This window comes from Sinocyclocheilus anshuiensis, unplaced genomic scaffold, assembly GCF_001515605.1.
Source record: "Sinocyclocheilus anshuiensis isolate Anshui unplaced genomic scaffold, SAMN03320099.WGS_v1.1 scaffold338, whole genome shotgun sequence".
Lineage (NCBI taxonomy): Eukaryota > Metazoa > Chordata > Actinopteri > Cypriniformes > Cyprinidae > Sinocyclocheilus > Sinocyclocheilus anshuiensis.
The window spans coordinates 700,111-718,122 of record NW_015542339.1 but is presented as its reverse complement, the minus strand read 5'-3'; the positions used below and the strand labels follow the sequence as shown (position 1 = coordinate 718,122).

The following is an 18,012-nucleotide window of genomic DNA, read 5'->3' as shown; positions in this document are numbered from 1 at the left end:
TTTAGCAATATGCTATTTACACTAAGTGCAAATACCTATTTACACTGTTAAAATAGCAGGATTTCTACTATCAAGTATACTACTTGTTGCAAATAGTGGCAATTATCTGCTACTGACGTTCAAAAGTACCAATCAAAGTTACAAGCAACAGAAAGAACAGAACTTCTCTTATTGCATAGTACCACCAACACACTGATCATTCACTCTGCAGTTTCCCAAAAAGCTTCCATTTTCACTCTTTTTCTCTACTTGAGAGTAGGCCTGTCGCGATGGTCAATATATTGACTTATCGCACGATATATGTAAATGAGCGTGATCATTCTTGGTGCTGCGATATTGCCACTGATAATTTTCTATAATCATAAATAGATTATTCTAATTTTTACATAATGAATGTCATTGTGCTGCCTCTGTCATCTCCTCTGCTCTCTGTGGCGGAGATGAGGGCAGGTCTCAGGCGCGGCTCCACACACACACAGAGCGGAAAGTGTCAGGTAATGCAAGCCGCAAGCTTTAGCTCTAATGTGGGAACATTTTGAATCGCGAACTTCTCGCAGGGCACCATTTCCAGTCCCGCGCGAGAACTCTGATCTCACCAGTGTTGCCAATTTAGCAACTTTTCAGATTACCCTAGCAACTTTTTCTTCCAAAAGCACCTAGCAACAAATGTAGCTATTTTTTATTATTTTTTGGCAACTTTTAGCAACTTTTGATAAGTGACTCAAACGATAAAAAGGCACACATTTTCCATCTAAATTAGACAAAAAGAGGAAAGCCCTCCCTACACCTACCCTAACCCTACCCGATACTTTATTTTCAACTTTTTGATTATTTCCTTAATTTTTATTGAAAATAAATGCCTTTACGATGTGATACGAGATTTGAAAAGGAAGAGAAAAAAAGTTCAGCAAAAGATGGGATTGAACCCGGGTCGATCGCGTCAAAAAGCCAACGACCTGCGATTATCCATCTGCACCACAGCAGCTGATGAGTTATAGCCACTTTTAACTAAATGTAAATAAACACCCCGTATTTTTTATTCCAGAGTAAGGGTAATTCATACAATACATTTAAACTGAGCTACTTTAATACCATCTCCGAACTTTCTACCACGACTCTGCTGTTCTTCGGCTGGTTAGCATGGTTCAAATCGTACTTATCTGACCGCCATCAATTTGTAGCAGTGAATGAAGAGGTATCATATCGATCACAAGTGCACACAGTAAAATCACCAGTGTAAAACATGCAGTGTTAAATGTTAATAATTCCCAAAATGTTGAATTAACAATCTACAGTGTTGATGAGTACACCCTGTCTGTGTAGTTGCAGGGTGCAACATGATGTGATTTTATTTTACACTAAAAGTGCAAAAAGATGCGCCAAATTGTCTTGACTCCACCCTCAACGACTTCTGCCCAGTGTTGCCAATTTAGCAATTTTGTTGCTAGATTTAGCAACTTTTCAGATTACCCTAGCAACTTTTTCTTCCAAAAGCACCTAGCAACAAATGTAGCTATTTTTTATTATTTTTTGGCAACTTTTAGCAACTTTTGATAAGTGACTCAAACGATAAAAAGGCACACATTTTCCATCTAAATTAGACAAAAAGAGGAAACCAAAGATGACTAGCAGTGCACACATTACGTTAACTGCTATTTGCAATTGTTCAATAATAATTAGGTGTGTTCGACTTGAAGCGGCACTGCGCAGACCGATCGGTGTATGACATCAAAGTACCGTGAGAGCTAATAGAGAGCAGAAGGACCTGCATGATTTCTGATCGCTCTCGCGGTGCTTTGATGTCAAACACCGATCAATCTGCACAGCGCCGCTTCAAGTCGAACACACCTATTATGATACACCTTGTTAGTAGCTTGTACCTGTGATTGGTGATCAGTTAGTTGATCCAGAAAAATGGAAAAGGTAGTAATTTTCCAGGACTTTATCCATTATCCATTATCCGTTGTAACGCTGTAACCCAAAAACACTAAATACAATGCGGAATTTAAAATGTAGGTAAAAACAACCTGTGAAAAATCAATATGGAAAATTCCTTCATATTAACATAGTAGACTATTTTTACAGGCTTTTCTTAGAGTGTAGCATACTAACAAACTACTAATACACTGCTTAAAACTAATTGTTCAGAATGTGCTAATAAAACATTTTTACTAGCTAATAAAAAAAAAACTTAAATTGCCATTGTTAAAAAATGTGTAAGTGTTCAATAATTTAATGTTGTATTTAAAAATACAGTTATTTATATTTTAATATTATTATATTATGCATTTATATTATTTTACGAACAAATCGAAATTAACATACATAAACTATATTTTTTGCTGAGATTTGATGCAGTGACACGATTTTGCGTCGTGATGACATCATCGCACAATGGCACATTTAGCAACTTTTAGCAACAAATCAACCTTCCTTTAGCAACTTCCCATTAAAATTAGTTGGCAACACTGGATCTCACGTGTGATCCTGCATTATTTCCTTATCACTTCTCACGTGCGTTTGGTTATGAAACATAGTTTGCGGACCAGACAGAGTTGTCTGCGATACTTTCTACTGTGAAGTCATGCAGTGTCTGAGCTCCTGTCGCCGATCATCGTGCAGTATGAACACAGCAGACATACAGATGCCTTTTCCCGACAGTGCAAATGTAAATGTGACAGTGTAAAACGGGGCACACTCACGGTTAGCGTAACTTGCTATATAGCCAAATAAATTATTATATGTGGTCAAGCTCAAATATGACCCCATTTGTGAGCTTGACCAAACACTAAATAACTGCTGACCATTAATGTTACGTTGTTTTGTCCTAGTTCTTGTTACTGTGCACTTTTTTAACAAAGGTGTTTATTTATTTTTATCTATTATAGGATAAAGATATATTTGTTCACATTTCTCATTCCAGTATCTACATATTCTTAAGAATAAAATGTTCTTTGTTCTTTGAAAGAGTGTTGTTATTTTGTTTTCGAATTTGTCATCGTGTTTTCTGACTTGTTATAATGTTTTCTGAATTGTTGTTGTGCTTTTTGAATTGTTATTTTGTTTTTTAGACTTGCATTTGCGTTTGTAATTTGTTATTTTGTTTTCAGAATTGTGATCTGCTTTGTACTTCTCGGCCACCGTACTATCACCATTTTTACAAAAAAAAAAAAGGAATTTCGGGTTAGGGGGATAACTGCAAGGTAAAACCTCTTGTTTACGTTGTCCTTATGCACGTCGTCCTGTTAATCTGTAAACCGCTAGTGTTTAAGCTTGTATGTAGAACAGACAGCTTTCGTGAATTGTAAAACCTCTCGACACGCCCCTTTTTGGCACACACCTACCTTTCGACACGCCCATTTCTCTGACGTGCAGCTATCCCTTCTGGCGCATCCTCGAAAAAGAGGCGGAACAAAAAATACATCTGTAGGTACTTGGCTGAACTTTGAATTAGAACAGTACTTGAGCAGCGACTGATGACAGTTCACGAGTCCACAAGAGCACAACAAGTACAGAGAAGAACGCATATCGAGAAACAGCTGTTGATTCATTTACGTTCAGAAACCACAGCGTGAGACACTTTCAACGAGAAGGACACGGTAAAAATAAATAATATCTCTTATTAGTGTTTTTTGACATAATACTTAAACCATTAAATGATACTTTAGAACTGTACTTTTAAGTTATTTAACCGCTGTTAGAGGAAGTAAATTTCCTGTCAGGTGAATTACTGCAATGACAGTTTTAAGTGAGGTTGGCTTAACTGAGGTAAATTTACATCACTCACAATTACCAGTTGTCACCAAAGTTCAACTTTCCTCAGTTAACAGAGTTCCAACATTTGGTGAACTTTATTATTTGAGGAAAGTTAATGTTGAAATTGACTGTGTCAAATCTCCACAATTAAGACTTGAACGCATGGGTAACCGTACCAGTGTTGCTCATCATCATGTCTGTTAATAGTTAAGTATAAAAAATATATCTCAGAAAAGTTAGTGATTTGTTTAAAAAGTCTTTCAGGTATTCAGTGATTGAAGAAAAAAAAAAAAAAAACATTTTCACTTTCTGTTATGTCAAGACACACAATAGGGGAATAAGAACTGGCCGAGAATATGCATGGAATTCAGGACAGAGGTATCAGGTTCTTAATTGCTTTATAACTCACTTTATTAGTTTTTATTACATATTGCTGGAATCTGGAATACCTGATTTTTTAATCGCCATCCAGTGGTTTGTTATCCCCTGATAACAACTGGTAAAAACTGATAACAAAGGCTTATCCAGGTAAGTCGGTGCTATATGCTTGCTAGGAACTTTTTTCTTTGTGGAATCTTTGTGTTTGCTGAGCTAATAAAATATTAAACAAGTAATATTTTGTGTGCAAACTTATGTGGCAAGTAGCCATGTAACAAGCAGTATAATGTTCACCCAGACGGTTGTTGTCACAAAAAAAAAACCTGATCATCCTGTCAAGGTTTATTTTGTGATAACCAGCTGGTTGCCCATTATCCCTTAACTTTAGTGTCCTAAATATTTTTTTCAAATGTAAGTCAGAATGACAAGCATTTTATTTTGCCACAGCAAAGAAGTAGAATTTTACTATTACAAGAATATTACTGTAAAGATACAGTTGAACAACATTTTATGATGCACACCTGGTTAAGCACACAATAATGGGGGTCTAACAGAGTATTACATGACACAATTGGTATTAATGTCAAAAGAAATACCAAAAGTCCCTTTGGGTCTATGTGTCTTTAGGCTGTGGAAATAACTATGCACCTATATCATTTTTTTCAAAATCCTGAGTATCAGCCGATGCTGATAATATTCTGATCCCAGTGCGTTTTTTGTTGTTGTTTTTTTATCACTGTAGAATAGGCCTTTTATAACAGTAACAACTGTGAGTATGCGCAGTTTTGAATTTGGCTTGGTCCTGTCTGACTGATACCCAGTCCAGCAAAAATGGCAGTATCAGAACCTATACTGAATATTGGATCGGTGCACCCCTAGAAATAATGAGTTAGTCAAAAGTAAATTAATAGGTAATTACTATATCCACTAAGGAGATGGATGGCCTCAGTAAAGAAGCTGTCATTGTCACACTGTCACTGTGCACAGTAATGTAGTAACGTCTAATTTTGGTGAAAGAAGTTCTGAAAGTTGATTTAGATTTAGGTTTTATAGCACATTATACTGATTAAATAAATATCAACCCAATATAATTAATTGTTTGTTTTAACAAACAGGAATTTAACATGGTCAGGTTTTCTTGTAGTTGGTCAGGTGTTCTTAAAGAGAATATGTTTATGTAAACTGTAAATCCTGTTAGACTGGATGTACACCTTTATAAGCAGGAAGAGTTCAAGTCTCTGGAGTTATGACTTGATACTCATACATCACTAAGACGGTGAAAACAATCTAAATATACAGTGAGTTGTCGAGAAAACTAGACTTTATGTTATGTACATGTTCTTGCACACTTTAAAAAAAATCTAAATTAATCTTTTTTTCAGAATAATGAACAGCTTCTAGAATAAAAGAGTGTCTCCAAACCTGATGAGTGAGTCACCTGAGCTGTCTGGTGCTCAGAACTATGGGTAAGAAAACAAAGAAAAATATCAGATTTTTCAGTCTTGTTCTTATGTTGCAGTGTATTGATGAATCTGAGAACGGTTCTTCTGTATTTATTCTAGATCACAGTCTGACCATTGTGTTTTTTGGAAACTCTGCTGCAGTCCAGTTTCAACATGACAATTTTCTTCTTGGAGAAATACAACCAAATATTGAAAATGTTGCAATATCCAGGACTGTTCTTTTGCAGATGAAGAAATCAGGATGTCGCGTCTCAATGATCAACCTGATTGGCTTACATGAAACTGCACTTGATCTGGATGCTCTCACTGATAAACTAGTGAATGAAAATGACATAATTGCCTTCATCTTTGTTGTGCGACTGGGCCAGTTAACAGATGCTGATAAGATGGGTCTTGAGTGGCTTCAGAGAGTGTTTGGTGATGAAGTTCTTCAGTTTGTGATGATTCTCTTCACCTATGAGAGCGAGGAAGAATCTGACTCTATAATAGATGATCTGAAGAAAAACTCTGCTCTAGAGCGGCTGATTGAGAAATGTGGCGGAAGATATCACACCTGCAGCAAGAACATGAGCAACCAGTCAGAGATGACAGACCTGATGAACAGGATTGAGCATCTGTTTACTGATAATAAACAGCAGTGCTACACTAGTGAGATGTACAACACAGCATTGAGACAGAGAGAAGATGTGCAAAACAGGACATCTAAAAGTGGTAAGAACACATACAGTGCTGTGAAAAGGTTCCTGTTTTTTAAATTTTTTGCATATTTGTCACACTTAAATCAAAACTGCAGTTTGTATTTACTCAGGTTATCTTTGTGTAATATTAAAATTTGTTTGATGATCTGAATCTTTTAAGTGTGACAAATATATGCAAACAATTAAAAAAACAGGAAGGGGGCAAAAACTTTTTCACACCACTGTATTTGGTTTAATTGATGTTATGTTGGTTCTCTGACATGTTTATTTTCCCTGACTCTAACACTTCCACCAATTGTATTTGTAACAGATATTAAGTTAAGCCAAAATTCAGAATCCAAATTCAGCTTTTAATGAGAAAACCCTCTACAATGCAAGTAAATCACTTGCATATGCGACTAAGTTTTCATGCTAGGCAACTAAATAATGTATATCATTAGCCATTGGCTAATAAATGGTTAGATTATACCCGTCTTCAACAAAAAAGGGATTTTATGTTATTGTTTGTTTCTGTCGGTTTATTTTTTATTTTTTTAAATATAATATTTAATAATATTTCTCTCTCCTTTTCTGTTCTGTCACAAGACCAACCCACAATTATTGGAAAGACTATGGACTGTACCTTGATGACAGAGACAAGGCAAACACATAGGGTAAGTGATGAGTGTAGAGTAAAAATAGAACATAAAAAGGAAGTTAGAAAGAATTCCATGAATGTAGACTTTCAGCTTATAGAAATATTTTTTCCTTATCATATAGTTTCACTTGACATTTTTATTTAGTCACTGGTAAATGTTCTTCAAAGAGTCTTCTTGGTTATTTTTGTCACATTAGCTCAACCGCCCTTTTAAAGGGCTCTTTTGTAAATTATGTCTTTGTAAAAAATAAAAAAAGCAACTATCTTTTGCAAATTATGTTTTAAGCTAACTGCTTTTAATTATGCTGTATATTTCACAGAGAAACGTAGAGAAGTGTTCATTCGATGGGGCACGATTAGATCATAACAGAAACGGAAGGAGGAAAGAAGTAGAGCATCTATTTCACAGACTTCATCTTGATAACATACACCCCTCTAAACTAAGAGCTGCAGATGTTCTTCAACTAACAACACATTCATTACAGTCCCATGAGTCTTGTGCTGATGAGGACCTCATACAGACTTTCCTACAAAAAATACTGATGATGAACTACAGAGCAAGGTACATTAAAACAATACATGCACAGCATGACAGACATCAAAGAAACAATGACTTTTTAGAATATGAGAGTGATGCTGATATTTTCCAAGATGCATCTTTAATTCTTGAAGAAGCAAAAAGGAGAGATGCTATTCACCCGATGGATGTTCAGATGGCTGTGTTTCATTGTGCTGATAGTTTCCTAAAGCAGCTGATGGTGACTAAACTGTCTCAGTGTCAGTACGCTCTGCCTCTGCTTGTTCCTGATCCATTCACACAAGAGATTGAGTTTCCTCTCTGGACATTCAGACAAATCAACAAGAGCTGGAAGATGAAAGAGCCCAACAATGAAATCATCAGTATAATCCAGCCTGTCTGGAAGGCAGAAACACCTATGGTGTTTTTCTTTAGGTTTGGCTCGGTGTCCTCATCCAAATCTCAGCTGATGAACAATCTAATAGATGACAAACACAACACGTTCTTCCACAGGCATTGCCCAGGCAGCAGCAAAACCAGACTACTGATGGATGGAGTGGTGGAGATCGCCTGGTATTGCCCCTCTAGGAAAGACAGAGATAAATTTACTCAGTGTATTGCTTTCTGTAACCTTCATGGTGATGCAGAAAACAGTGCGAAACAGCTGCAGATCCTCACTGAAATGGCATCAGTCAATGTTGTTGTTCTACCACAACTTGATCAGAATGACAAGAACGCAAAAAAAATTCAAAACCTGTACAGGGGCAGAAAGCCACTTATATGTCTTCTTACTGAGAATGAATCTAGTGTAACTGAAATGAGAAAAGGAAAATACAAAATTGGATTAAAAGAGAGAAATCAGTCAGATGTATCTGAAGAACTCGAACAGGTTATAAATGGATGTCTCTTGTTCTCATCGCCAGAATCAAATTCTGTTTTCAGTCTAGAAGATGTGTCCAAACACACAGGTATCAGAGTAGATGAGAAACATGATCATGACTGCAGAAGAGGAAAAGAATCAGCCCAGAAGATAATGAGTTTAGTGAAGGATAAAGATCTGACAGAAATCAAAGAATCATTTCTGCCCTGTCAGGGGAAACTGTGGCATCAGTGGTGTGAAAAGAACAAAGAATTACATAGATCTCAAGGAAATGAAACAGACATGGAAATAAAACAGAAACAAAACATGAAGAAAATCCGTGAAGAGCAGCATGTGTTGGACATTGGTGACTTCATGAAGTTGTTTATTACAGAAATAAATTCACAATCTCCAAATGAGAAGATATTTTTTCTTAAATGGCTCGCAATCCTCCTGGATGAATACACCTCAGCTGACCTTTCTGCTCTACATTACAAGTACAATGAAAAATGGTCAAAAGTCAGAGCTGTGCAACAGACGACCAATGAACATGCAGAACTTGAAAGGATATCAAGAGAACTTCAAGCAGCAACCTTTGGCTTGGAGCACATCCTGAGGGAGATCGGTCAGATCTATGAATCGTGTAAATCAGTGAATAAGAACAAAGAAGGTCTGCCATGTAATTTTTCTTCTCTCCCGAGTCTTGCAGCAGAGATGATGATCTCTGGATTTCCACTGGAGCTGATGGATGGAGATGCTGCTCATGTTCCTGTGGTCTGGGTTACTGCTGTTCTACATGAACTCATCCAGAAACTGGGAGACAAGAGAGTGTTTGTGTTGTCAGTTTTAGGGATCCAGAGCTCTGGGAAATCCACTATGCTGAACGCCATGTTTGGACTCCAGTTTGCCGTCAGTGCTGGCAGATGCACCAGAGGAGCTTTCATGCAGCTGGTCAGAGTCTCAGAGGAGATGAAGATAAAAGAACAGCTGAAGTTTGACTATATTCTGGTTGTTGATACTGAGGGGCTTCGTGCTCTAGAACTGTCTGAAAGGTTAACAAGACATCAGGACAATGAAATGGCCACATTTGTTGTTGGTCTTGGTAATTTAACATTAATCAACATTCTTGGAGAAAGCCCATCAGAGCTGCAGGAAATTCTTCAGATCGTTGTTCAGGCCTTCATGAGGATGAAGAAGGTCAGACTGAATCCCAGCTGCATGTTTGTTCATCAGAACGTTTCAGAAGTCACAGCCGGAGAGAAAAACATGGAGGGAAGGAGACGACTGCAGGAGACACTGGATGAAATGACAAAACTTGCTGCTAAAGATGAAGTCTTTGATGCTGAATGTTTCAATGATGTCATTACTTTTGATATACAGAAAGATGTGAAATATTTTGCACAGCTGTGGGAGGGCAGCCCACCAATGGCACCACCAAACCCATCATACTGTGAAAACATCCAAGAGCTAAAGAAAACTTTTTTTAGCCATGCCTCAAATTCAGATGGCTTAGAGCTGACACACCTAAAAGGCCGTATTAATGATCTCTGGGAGGCTTTACTGAATGAACGATTTGTGTTCAGCTTCAGAAATTCTCTGGAAATTGCGACATATCGAAAACTGGAGACAGAATACAGCAAGTGGTCCTGGAGTCTCCGCAGAACCATGCTGGATATAGAGAATAAACTTTACAACAGCATAGAAAATGAAAGAATTCATGAGGTTTCAGAAAGTGATCTTCAAGAAAAACTAGGAGTGAAAAGTGAAGAAGTAGAAGAATCAATGTCAGAATTTTTTGAGAAAGACAAAGATAAAGATATACTGATACAGTGGAAAGCATCATTTTGTATAAAAATCAGTGGTCTTCAGGAAAACATTGTGAGAGAAACAACTAGGAAATTAAATGAGATTTTACAGCAGCGAGATATGAAGAAAAGGATTGATGCTCAGAAGACACGTTATGAAAATACTCTCTTGGAAAAGAGCAAAGAACTTGCAGTAAAACTCAAAGACAAAGCAAATGATGAAGCAATCCTGAAAAAAGAGTTTGATTCCTTTTGGAAAGAGTGTGTTAATAAGATTACCAGAGAAACTCCTCAAATCAAAAACATTGATGTATTAAATGACATGAAACAACTTCTTTGTCATTATGAAAGTGTCAGTCTAAATGACTTGAAAAAGAGCAAGGATATGTTTTCTTTGCCACGGTATTCAGATTATGTACAGATAAAGAAACCCAGAGGAATTTCAGAACATGCTAAAAATGCCTTCAGATCAGCTAAACAGACATTTAGTTACATTGAGGCTGAAACCCAAATTAAAGCCTTAGTCAATGACATTGCTCAACATGCAGACAAAATGATCATGTCGTATAACATTGCAAAGATGGGCTACAACAAAACCTACATTCAGGAACTCGCAGATTATATCAAAGACAGAGTAGTAAATTATGAGCAAGGTTCCAGGAACTATGTGTTTAAGAAGCAATTTTACATGGATTTGGTCATTTCCATCTGTAAGAGAGAAAACAAGGTAATTACTGACCAACACAGAAGATTCAGGGAAGCCAATGATCCTGTTTTCTATTTTGAACAGAAGAGCGAAGAGTACTATAGTATTTTTCAGAAATACTGTCAAGGTGCAACATCAGCTGCCATTTTTGGTGAGATCATCTGTCAGAAACTGAAAGAGCCCATTCAAAAGAGTGTCTACAAAGATACTGCCAGAGATTTGACTAATGAAATTCAAACAAAGTGTGACTCACTAAATGGAAACAGATCTAAACTAGAGAAACACATCCTCAAGAGTCTGGCAGAACAGGAAGATTTTTACAAGTACATTACATACTTTAACAGTCCCAGAGACCACTTAAAGAGTTTTGTCAGAGATGAAGTCAGTCAGTTCATCACTGATACGTTTGAAGTGAGTGTTTGCCCCAAGATGAAGGAGAACATTGAACTCCTGCAGCAAAAGATCATGGAAGCAGCTCAAAGAGCGACTACACTCGTCAACACGACCAGCGGAGATGTTCAGAAGTGGCTGGATAATTTCACACTGCAGCTCTCAGATGTGCTGATATTCTCTGTAAAGGACCTCAGTGGAGTGAGTCATGAAGGTGTGGATGATTTCAACCTTCTAGAAGATGTGATAAGCAAATTACTTGGTTTAGTATCATCTGAAATACAACATAAATTCAGTACAGAGACATTTCCAGTAAATCTGGAAGAGAAGGACAGACCAGATGAGATTCTGATTGATCATCTCTGTCAGTGCTGCTGGGTTCAGTGTCCGTTCTGTGCAGCCACCTGCACCAACACTGTAGAAAACCATTCTGGAGATCACAGTGTTCCTTTCCATCGAGTGGATGGACTCACTGGAAGCTGTTATGATGAAACAGAGTGTCTCGGTGCAGATTTTTGCACAAATTTAGTAAGAACTAGTAAAATGTTCTATACTGGCCAGTGGTTTCTGTGCAGAAAGTACAGAAATGCAGGAAATGTTTATGCAGAGTGGAACATCACTCCTGACTTCTCAGAGCTGCCGTACTGGAAGTGGTTTGTGTTCAGATTTCAGGAAGATCTGGAAAAACACTTTGAGAAAAAATTCCACATGTGGGATGAGATTTCATATGAATGGAGCCAATACACAAAAGAGCAAGCTATCGGGAGTTTGGATGAATACATCTAATGACAAATTAAAATGACTCACGTGTAGGTCTTTGATTCATAGACCAAACTTTGAAACGAGTTTGTGAAGTTGAGGGTTTTTTGAGTTGTGAATCTTCAGGATTCTTTTACTATCTATAAATTACATATATGAATGTTATATGTAAGTTACGTAGCCTATATAGAAATGTTTGCTCTCTACCCCATTACTTCAAAGCTTTCCAAACCTAATTTATTATCATTCTTCAAAACTGTGTGAAAACCGATGTGATGTGTGCTGAAACAGTTTCATGACACTTTAAGACTAATCATTAATCTGCAGTTCTGTTAGCTACTAATGACCAGGGCTGTGGACTCGAGTCACTTGACTCGAGACTTGACTCGGACTCCAGTCCCAAATTTGATGACTTGCGACTCAACTCGATATAATTAAAGAAGACTTGAGACTCGACTTAGACAGCAATGACTCGAGACTTGACTTGAACTTGAGCCCTGTGACTCGGAAAGACTTTATGATCAGATCAAAGTCGTTATAGACGCGTCCCTGCAGCGTGCTTGCGCTTGACTGGCAATAAGCCAAAAACTGAGTTCAGGTAGCGCTGGATTTATAGGCTAGTATAAATTACTGGAGTAATAGCATAACTTACGCCAAAAGAACAGAGATAAAAAAAATAAAAATAACAAATTACATGATTCGTCTAGTAGCGATCTCCGCTCGTGAAAAGCGCTGCCCTGTACGTTTGATCGCCGCCCAGCAGACACACGGAGCGGGCCTGAGAAACTTCACTGGTGCTCGCCTCATCAGCACCGTGACCGCTGCTGTTAATAATTCCTCACTTCTTTTGTTTGTCCGACACCGAGGTGCACCATGAGTGACGGATCCGCATGAAGGATCCGCATCACGCCACGACCCTCGCACTCTGCCAACTCCATGTGCTATCATTTTAATTGTTATTTGTAATAAACACCTCTTCTGTTTTTGTCAGATCTCCACTATTTTTGTTCTATCAGTTACATATTTTAATTGCATGTGCATTTTTTTTATTTTATTTAAACCTCCATTAACCCTTACATGCAGGAATGTTTCGCCAATCATTATTTCATATTCTGCCACCTTGAGGAAAAAAGATGCATTGCACATATTGAGTCATCAGATATGTAAATATAGTTGCGCAGGAAAACAATACTTACACATTTTACAAATAGTAAAATATAAAAGATTAATTGACAAAAAACTGATTAATTTTTTGTAAAAAGTGTATAATTAATCCGGTTTTTTTTTTTCAATTAATCGTTTATATTTTACTATTTTTTTCTTGTTATATTGTTTATAATTAATAGATTGAGGAATACTAAGAAAGTTGATGTCAAACTTAAAAAAATGAAGGAGGGAGAGGCTAGAGAATGATGTCCCGGGTCGCTAAAGACTTGAGGTATGCATTTAAGGGTTAAATTGTGATCTATTTTAATATACTTAAAAAGTGATGGCAAAGCTAATTTTTCAGCAGCCATTATTTCAGTATTTAATGCCACATGTTTCTTACAGTTGAAAACGGTTTTGCTGCATAAAACTTTTGGTAGGGAACCATCATACATTTCTTTTTTGATGAGTTTGTTGATGAATAGAAAGTTCAAATGAAGAGAAAGTTCAACGGAAGATAATCTTAAAGTTGAGGACTTGCAACTCGATTTGGACTTGCCTGTCTTGACTTGGGACTCGTCTGTCTTGACTCGGGACTTGACTCGAGACTTGAATGCAAAGACTCGAGACTTACTTGTGACTTGCAAAACAATGACTTGGTCCCACCTCTGCTAATGACTATTAATTCTAAATTGTTTTTTTTAATAACTGGTTAAAAACATTATTTTATGAATGAATGGTATATATGTGTATGACTCTATTTCATATTATTTTATGTAAAAAAATGAATAAATGGTGAGCATAAATTTAAGTGATTGGCCTATATAAAAGTAAATAGGCCTTAAAAACCAAGGAGTCTGCTTGACTATCATATTGTCCTGCAGAGCTGTTGTACTGAATATGGACCCTTTTCTGGGTTATAGTCGGGTAAATTAATAAAGCTTCTATAAAATAAAGATACAATGGTGATAAAACATTAAAAATAATGAAGCTTCATCCAAAGTTATGTGATGTCATCACATTGATTGGGTCAATAAATGGGGTTTCTTTTGATTTTCTCAGTAAATGATCTTAATAAATCTTGATCTTATATGCATTTAATGTCTATTCATAGATCTGTTCATGTGGTCTCAAGCCACAAAGAGGCTAACAAACACACCATTAACATTAGGAGCCGATGTGAATATAATCTGTGATCTTAGTATAGATGAGATTAACTGGTACAAACTGAAGATACCGGATCCTTCAGTGTTAATCTTACGCACTTATGATAGCACATATACTAATTAAAATGAATAATTTATTGATAAATTAATAAGCTAATTAAATGTCATTGCATTTGTGATTTGAAAGTCTGATGCCTTGAATAAATTGTCTTTGTAAAATGAAGCAGAACTTCTGTTGACCACCACTTTTTCATATATTGACTCAACAAAAAAATAAAGGCCAGACTCGAGACTGATAAACACAGAGGTATTTATACAACTATAATTAAATTTAGATGCGAGGTAAATATTTGACAACAGGAAATAACTAAAACAGAAAACAGAAAAAAAAATTGCTTATGAAAGGCTGAAATGTTCACTTGAATGTTTCGAACTTTACATCTTTTGGGTCTTTCCTAAACATCTGTCTGTTTAAACTGAAAATCTTTCACATTTTCCATAATGATCAAATAACTAAATTAGAAACAAAATTAATATACATTTAATGAATGATTTATTTGCTTTAAAACAGTCTTTGACACTAAATGTGTAGATCTAGAGATAAAGCAGACAAACTGCAATGCTGCTGTTTCCATTTGAGTCTTAGAGCACTGTGAGAAATGATACGTGCATGTATAAAGGTTTTGGAGTGTAGTAGAAAAATTCATTTGTATTGATTTTAGCATAATCTTATGTGCTTAGGGAACATTACATAGTGCATGTGTTTTCTTAGAACTGCTGTGTAGTCACAGTGAGAGATGGGTTTGGGGCCTAAGCTTAAGATGTATGGGTGACAAGAGGTCCACAGGGCCATATTGGGCTGAGAGGAGGACAACTGGGAGACCCATAGGCGTCTGCCCATGACCTAGGGGGTCATCAAGCTTACAGTAATGAATAATTCCAAGTCTTTCCATTACATGGGCATGCACAATAAAAAAGGCACTCTCTGGATTTGTTTTGTTCAAAACAATACAGAACAACAAAGAGAAGCAAAAAAAGTAAGAAAATGTCTAGACGTGGGAGAGTTGGACAAGGGAGAGGAATAGTTGGACGTGAGAGAGGAGTAATTGGACCCTGGCATTTATGCATATGATAGAATCCAAAAATTGTACATTTGTATACTTACATCTGTAAATAACATTATCTGCACAGATAGTAATAGGTCTCGTGACTTTCGTCAAATCAAATTGTGCATAGAAAACTTTAACGGCCAACTGTTTATCATGGCTGCTGGAAGTGCATTCTTCAGCATCAATTCTGTCGCATCTTCCTCTAACTTAATATATTAAGGTAAATTTCAGATTTCTGCTTACTAAATGTTTTGTATATATGCTTGCCTATCTACACGGCCTGAAATTTGGTGTGTATTGCATACAGTGTTAACTCCCGCAAGTGCCACGTTCGGTAAATTCCCGCTCACTTATGAGACGCGCGATCTGCGCTGCCTCGTCTCTCTCGCATGCGTTCTGCAGCAGTCACTTGGTCGCTGTTGCTTGTTGAACTTGTTGACTACATGGTTTTTGTCATCTTCTGATTGGTCAACTTCAGATGGATTAAGGCGGGCGTACACGGTGCGATTTTTGCTGTCGTAGGAGCTCGCAGGCGATTTTTTTCTCTCGGGTCGCGGCTCGTACCGTGTGAGAAGAATTAGGGGCCGATCCGAGACGTTACGAGCACCTCCCGTCCTTCCGATAATTTTCAAACATGTAAAAAAATGATGTTTGACCTTCTTTGCAAAGAATAAAACCTTTAAAAGACACTGAGAGTGAGTTTGTCTCTTATGCTGATGAGAGTTATTTAATTTTGCCCCAACAGGAGAAACACTGCACTGGAGACAAAGGTGAACGATTGTTTTTCATTGGCTATCAAGTGACCAAACCAGTGGAAAAGGTTTCTGCTTTTGGTTTATTTCAGTTTAGTTTAACCACATGGTTTTTGCTAAAAACAAATTGTCATATATATATAGATAGATATATAGATACAGAGCACATATCTCTCCTTCACGGAGGCACAAGTTTAAGGATGACTGCTCACCAATGTGCCTGAAATGCAAAACAGAGGAAGGAGATCTTATTCACTGTTTCTGGTTTTGTAGGGAAATTCAGAAGTTTTGGGCTATGGTTGAAAAATAACAATGTTATTTTATCTATTAATATTGGCTGTGGTCCAAAACACATGTTGCTTGGAATATATGATGACATTATTGTAGACAAACATAAAAAGATGCTTTGCAAGTTCCTAACATTCTGTGCAAGAAAATGTATTCTTTTGAACTGGTTAATGGATAAAGCCCCTTCTAGGGCACTATGGCACAGGGTTATACTGGAATACGTATCATTAGATTACTTAACCTGTGCTTCTTATAGTAAGGATGCCATATTTCATAGAAGGTGGGACCCATTTTTAATATATATGGGCTTAGATATATCCTCTATTCTTATTAGAGGGTTTGTTTAATGAGGTTTAAATATGTGAGACATATTGGAGTACAAATATGTAAGGCATATTGTTGGTACGATTATGTCAATATTTAATTTCATTCTCAAATTGGTTTAATGGAGTGGTGAGCCATAAATTATTTTTATTTATTTTTTCTTGTTCGATTTTAAGTTATGTTTGTAATGTTTGAAAATTAATAAATATATATAATAAAAAAAATAAATAACTTTTGGCTTTTCTGTGTGTTTTTTGATTAAAAACAATCCAAAAAAAAGAAACATAGTAAGTCATATACACCTAGGATGACTTGAGGGTGAGTAATTTATGGGCTAATTTTCATTTTTGGGTGAACTAACCATTTAACAAAATAACTTTTGGCGACTGCTCGCCAATGTGCCTGAAATGTAAAACAGAGGAAGGAGATCTTATTCACTGTTTCTGGTTTTGTAGGGAGATTCAGAAGTTTTGGGCTATGGTTGAAAAAGAACTTAATGTTATTTTATCTATTAATATTGGCTGTGGTCCAAAACATATGTTGCTTGGAATATATGATGACATTATTGTAGACAAACATAAAAAGACACTTTGCAAGTTCCTAACATTCTGTGCAAGAAAATGTATTCTTTTGAACTGGTTAATGGATAAAGCCCCTTCTAGGGCACTATGGCACAGGGTTATACTGGAATACGTATCATTAGATTACTTAACCTGTGCTTCTTATAGTAAGGATGCTATATTTCATAGAAGGTGGGACCCATTTTTAATATATATGGGCTTAGATATATCCTCTATTCTTATTAGAGGGTTTGTTTAATGAGGTTTAAATATGTGAGACATATTGGAGTACAAATATGTAAGGCATATTGTTGGTACGATTATGTCATTATTTAATTTCATTCTCAAATTGATTTAATGGAGTGGTGAGCCATACATTATTTTTATTTATTTTTTGTCTTGTTCGATTTTAAGTTATGTTTGTAATGTTTGAAAATTAATAAATATATATATATATATAAAAAAAAAACAATGCAGTCTGAGCCGGAAAGAGAATTGATTAGTTCACCTCTCCAGTCTTCGGGTTTGAGTCGTTCATTCATCACGTGACAGCCCCATAAGCCCAAACCCAAAGACTTGTCAGATAAAGGCGGGCGTACACGGTGCGATTTTTGCTGTCGTAGGAGCTCGCAGGCGATTTTTTTCTCTCGGGTCGCGGCTCGTACCGTGTGGGAAGAATTAGGGGCCGATCCGGGACGT

The 18,012-nt window shown here is 36.7% G+C and overlaps 1 protein-coding gene across 2 annotated transcripts; it reads left to right on the top strand.

Annotated features, from left to right (window-relative positions):
- Nucleotides 1–5,836: 5,836 nt before the first annotated feature.
- LOC107691176 (interferon-induced very large GTPase 1-like) lies at nucleotides 5,837–11,995 on the top strand. Of its 2 annotated transcripts, none has more exons than XM_016489673.1 (2): nucleotides 5,837–6,308; nucleotides 7,263–11,995. In XM_016489673.1, the coding sequence occupies exons 1-2, from the start codon at nucleotides 5,852–5,854 to the stop codon at nucleotides 11,993–11,995; spliced, it is 5,190 nt and encodes a 1,729-aa protein (XP_016345159.1). In that variant the 5' UTR covers nucleotides 5,837–5,851. The 2 variants fall into 2 exon arrangements, with proteins under 2 accessions (XP_016345159.1, XP_016345158.1); XM_016489672.1 differs by lacking the exon at nucleotides 5,837–6,308 and adding an exon at nucleotides 6,919–6,948 and having other exon boundaries at nucleotides 7,253–11,995.
- Nucleotides 11,996–18,012: the final 6,017 nt, after the last annotated feature.